Source organism: Anneissia japonica, unplaced genomic scaffold (assembly GCF_011630105.1).
Source record: "Anneissia japonica isolate Jap-2015-1 unplaced genomic scaffold, ASM1163010v1 scaffold287722_len911783_cov160, whole genome shotgun sequence".
In the NCBI taxonomy this organism is placed as follows: domain Eukaryota; kingdom Metazoa; phylum Echinodermata; class Crinoidea; order Comatulida; family Comatulidae; genus Anneissia; species Anneissia japonica.
In genome coordinates this window covers 279,076-284,480 of record NW_022711579.1, presented here as the reverse complement: position 1 = coordinate 284,480, position 5,405 = coordinate 279,076, and the positions used below count along the sequence as shown (strand labels likewise).

General features: G+C 33.3%; 1 protein-coding gene across 1 annotated transcript in view; it reads left to right on the top strand.

Annotated features, from left to right (window-relative positions):
- Positions 1-232: 232 nt before the first annotated feature.
- The window catches only part of LOC117107544, a 70,501-nt gene continuing 65,328 nt past the window's right edge, over positions 233-5,405 (top strand). Inside the window, exon 1 of the mRNA XM_033249247.1 lies at positions 233-959. Coding sequence (XP_033105138.1) covers positions 233-959 — 727 coding nt within the window. The remainder of the gene's footprint in view (positions 960-5,405) is intronic.

Genomic DNA, 5,405 nt, shown 5'->3' with positions numbered 1-5,405 from the left:
CCAGCGCCCTGGTTCTGACTGACTTCTCCAAGGCGTTCGACATGATAGACCACAATGTAGCCTTCAGGAAATTGAGCAAATTGGACATCCCCCTTGCATCCTTCAGTGGATTGTTGATTTTATCACTGAACGGAAACAAAGGGTATATTATAAAGGTATACACTCTGAATGGTTAAAGCTCACTGGAGGGGTACCACAGGGAACTATACTTGCAGTAGTTATTTTCCTTGTAATGATAAATGACTCGCTTGAAAACACTGCCTCACTAAATATCGAGGAGTGGAAATATGTAGATGATCAGTCACTTGGTGAATCCCTGAGGGTTGGAAACCCTAATAGACTACAGGAAGCCCTTGATGCCTTACAGCAATGGTCTGAAGAATCAAATTTCAAATTGAACCCTACCAAATGTTCAATCATCAGATTCTACTTTGGTCGTAAACATTTACCAGAATTGGATCTTCAAATTATGGGTCAGACCCTCCCTGAGACCCAAAGTGTAAAGTTACTGGGTGTTCTACTTGACCAAGATCTCAAATGGGAGAGCAATACCCAATCCATATGTAATAAAGCGAATCGTAAACTATTTATTCTTTGGTCACTAAAACGTGACGGTTTTAGCCAAGATGAATTAGTTGAAATTTACAAGAGCTATGTCCGCCCAGTGTTAGAATATGCTGCACCATTATGGCATCATGGTCTTACTGTAAAACTTACCAAAATGATTGAAAGAATCCAGATCAGAGTGTGCCGATGTATACTACAAAGTGATTATACTTCATATGATTCGGCCCTATCTGTTCTGAGTCTCGAGAGGCTCTCCACCCGTAGAGACACTCTCTGTAACCGCTTTGCTATCAAATCATCTGAATCTGATCTTTTTAAATCCTGGTTTCCAAAATCCTGTAATACTCACAATATGTCAAAAAGCAATAACTTTGCATACAAGGAATATAAGTGTAAAACAGAGAGGTTCTACTCCAGCCCTGTGCCATCTATGGTCAGGATCCTCAATAAAAATAAATAATCAAATAAAAGCTTGTAATCATAAAACCTATAGAGTGGAGAATATGGAAGAGGGAGGGGAAAGGAAAGAAAAAGGATAATAATTCATCTTTTTTTTCCCTTTCTCTGCTTTCTTTCTTTATGAACCCTTTCTTCCTCAGCACATGTCAGTAAAACCTCCCTTGTTTTGTGCTTTTTTGTTTTTTTATCTATGTCCTGATTATTTATGCTTGTTATGTTGTAATTTTTTAAATGTTTATGTCTTTCTGAATGTTCAATTCCTTAATTTGTACATATATTAAAATAATTTTATAAATAATTTGTACAGTAATTGAAATAACTAATAATTTTATAAATAATGTATTTTTAACGTTTTCGCAATTCAGTTCTGTGAACTGCCAGAAATGTTTTTTTAATGTATTTTGACTTTGTTTATGAATAAAAGATACCTTGATATATATTTTCTGTCGCTTTAAATTTCTTTCCTGTTCTTCTTACTTCCTATGCTTCTTCCGTTTTTTTTTTCCATCCAGAGCTTGATATTCTTTAAAAAAAATCTCATTTGAGAGGGGCCTACGAGTTCAAGTAACCCTGTCGAACAACTTAGCCCCGTCCCCAGAAAATATATCCTAGAGCCGCCACTGTTGCATCATTAGTAGAATCTCAGATCGATTAAATAAGCCTTTGAAACCCCTAAATTGTCAAAATTTACGCGATTTTTTCTTCCCGTACGAAACATCTGCATGAAACTTCACTCGGGCCGTCTCGAATCAAGGTAATTCAACAGAAGGACGCACATCTCCTCTCATAAACATAGCGCGTGCGTACACTCCTTTGATTTTTACTGTGGCATCGACAATCCGATACTAGTTGCGAGTACAGCCGTCAATTATTAGTCTATGCGTGCCATTCGTTTTATGGTTTTAGTTTTTATTTTATTAATTTTGGGTACTTCACAATATCTGTTACATCTCATTTTTTTTTACCGCGAGCTTGTTAAATGCTTCTATAAACTGAAATGTTATTTGTGAAAACTGACCAAGAAATTTAAAGTTATACAAATTTAAAATTTACGAATTTTATAAAATTTCATGTTCTTATGTAATATTATTCTGTCATTTTGACAATGTTGGCATAAGGTGCCGAAAACGAACATTTGAGTATATACAGAACATTTATTAATTTTTCTGCGAAGTGAGTCTCATGAACGACAATTCACCACAATTTTGGTAAAATTAATGTTGAAATGAAGAATATATTTCAGTCTAATGTAGTGCAAAATATCATTAGGCCTTTGTATTAACCGCATGACGTATGTATGTTTGTTATCAAATGTAATACAGTACTACCTACAACAACAACAGCTAGTACCACCACCAGTAGTATAGGTCAATTAAGGCTAGAGCAAAAGACCTAATTATAGACTGAGTTATGTCCTACCTATAGGCTCTCCCTAGACTATGGCCCTAGCTAAGCTAGGGTCCAGGGCCTGACACAACAGTCACACACTTCACATGACATTGACTGAAATTTTGAAAAAAAATTGAAAGAAATTTGAAACATGAAATTAAAATGGAACAGTGCGTAAGAAAAATATTAAATAATAAAATTAAATATATCATTCCGGCATTTATGAACTTGGCCTAAACCTTGTAATGTAATTAATATTAAATAATAATAATAATAATAATAATAACGATTAATAATAACGATTAATAATAACGATTAATAATAATAAATAAATAAATAACAATAATAATAATAATAATAATAATAATAATAATAATGATAATAATAATAATAAAAATATATAATTTCATCATTAATTAACTTGGCTTAAGCCTTGTAATCAAAAAGCACTTACAGTACAATACTATTTACTAGGCCTATAATTAACAACTAGGCACATTCATTCATTGGTGCTCTGATATTTTGGCAGGTCCTATGATGTCATCCTTATTTTAGAGCTGTCTATTTTCAGCTTTTATTTTAAAGTCAAAATAACTGTCACCCTGTTTCATTTGATCAATTAAATGCTCTTCTTTTCCTTCCTCTCTGTGCTTCTCTCTGAAAGCTGCATTCTAAAACTTTTTTGAGTTAGTGATCACATTGTACATGACCAATTCAAACACCCTACCTATGCATAATTTTTAGTAGTTCTAGGCCTGGTACTTATAATTATCCAAAAGCTAGGCCAACTAAAAAACAAAAATGTTCCCATGTAATTCAAGTTCAAATAACAATTGTATTATTCGTGCAGCTAAATCATATATTACATTTGTCATTTTAAAACGACCCATTTAGCATGGAACGTCAGTTGCTTTTTTTTTTTGTCTTTCGTGGGTGTAGCCCACCTTTATTCTCCCCCTTTTTTCAATGTTTTAATTTTTTTCACTAACTCTTGTTAAGGTTCAATAAACATTATGTTCAGGATTTACATGAAAGTAAAGCAAAAACAAATAATAAAAACTTCACGTGTCTACCACGAAGTACACTATCACATGAAATTCCTATAAACAATTATTATTTTGATAAATTTTTACCTATTATTGTTTGATGTTTTTTTTTCTATAATTGAACAATTATAACTTTGAATAATATAATTGATTATGGTTCCTATTATATATTATAATATCATTGAATACATGTAGGATATACCTATATAAAGTATTAAGATTCAGAAATATAAAACATTTCATGACTTGTTAATAAAATACATTATAAGGTAAAATAAGATAAGAGACAGTACACATACACGCAAACATACATATACACCCGTATAGATAGTTTACCATATCAGTCTTATATAGTAGTAATATTAATAATAATAATAATAATAATAATAATAATAATAATAATAATAATAATAATAATAATAATAATAATAATAATAATAATAATAATGTTGAGAAGTTGTTTTTATAACGTCAATTGCTTAACAATAGTCTGAAAGCTTCAAAGGAGCTTTCTTTGTTTTTGTGGTAACTTTGATCAGTAGGGTAAGGATGCTTTGATCTTTAGTTTATTAATAACTATGTCATCTACTAAACGTTTTGATTGGTCAAACACTTTTGGTACTTGTGCATATAAGCTTCCAAATATGGATAATTTTTCATTCCTGATGATGACATAATTAATATCAAAATATTGAATCCCGACTGGCGTGCATTTCGATACTTGGAGTACTTGATATTATACTATTTCAACGTCAATGTGTTCTTCAAAATCAGACAGCGAGCGTGCTGTATCTCAGAAGTTTTGTAGACGTTTATCTTTGGGTGATGACCTTTTGACCTCCAGAATTGAGATTTTCGGGTCGAATCAATCGAGACAACCCGAGTAGAGTTTCATGCAAATGTTCCGTACGGAAAAAAATCGCCCCATGAACACTTTCAAAACCTTTTAATCGAAGCTTGACCCCGCCCACTTTGGTTTCGTCGGGGAAATGTGGCCCCTCGTCGGGGGCATCGCCCTCCCCCATCCCCGTCGAGGACCTTGGCCCCGTCGGGACCCTGGCGCCACCCCTGATTGTTATTTAATACATTAGCCTACTTTATACAATACAAATTGCAATACAGATTTTAGAAAGTTAATATATTTAATTTAATTAAATATTATATTCTGTTCCCCTTCTTTTTTTAGTGATAGCGGCAATTTCCAGCAGTTGTTGTAATAAAAGTTGTAATTTCAATTTAATAGGCTCATTTTCTCTTTCAGTAAGATAATTTGTTCATGGGATTATATATGTTGGAAAATCCACAGACTAAGTACAGTATTGTAGTACCAGTAGTATAGGCCATTGAATTGTTGTTTTTTTTTCTCTGTGATTACGGCCAAATTCCTACCGCTAAAGTAAGACCAACTGGGCCTATGTATTATTTCACTCTGTGCAGACCTCATTAATTGATAATGTTCAAGGGATCATAATTTTGGAAAGAAAATTACACAGGGACAACTTATTTTTTCTTACATTGGTTTTACCATGGAGTTGCTGTGTTTTGCTATGCTGTGCGATAAAAGACAGGGCCTACTCAATGACGAACTATAACTGAAAGACGAACTATAGCTGAAATTATGCATGACGATCAACATATGAAGCCACGCCCCTCGGCTGAATCAGTTGTATTTAGCAACCTTGTGGGATAGTTACCACAAGTTGTGTCATCTATATTTATGGGGGCGCTCTCGGTAACTTATTACATAGATTTGGGAACTTAACAGATGGCATGCATTAAAAATTGCTTCGGGTCTGAAATTATTTCAAGCATTAAATCTAATCTTTCTATAATAATTTTTCGCTAGGTATGCGCAGCTCTACTAATTGCTTATTAGTAATCAGACGGGGATAGGAAAACTCAGTGCAAATGAAAGTGATGACCTCACTAAGCTACTACTGCAAA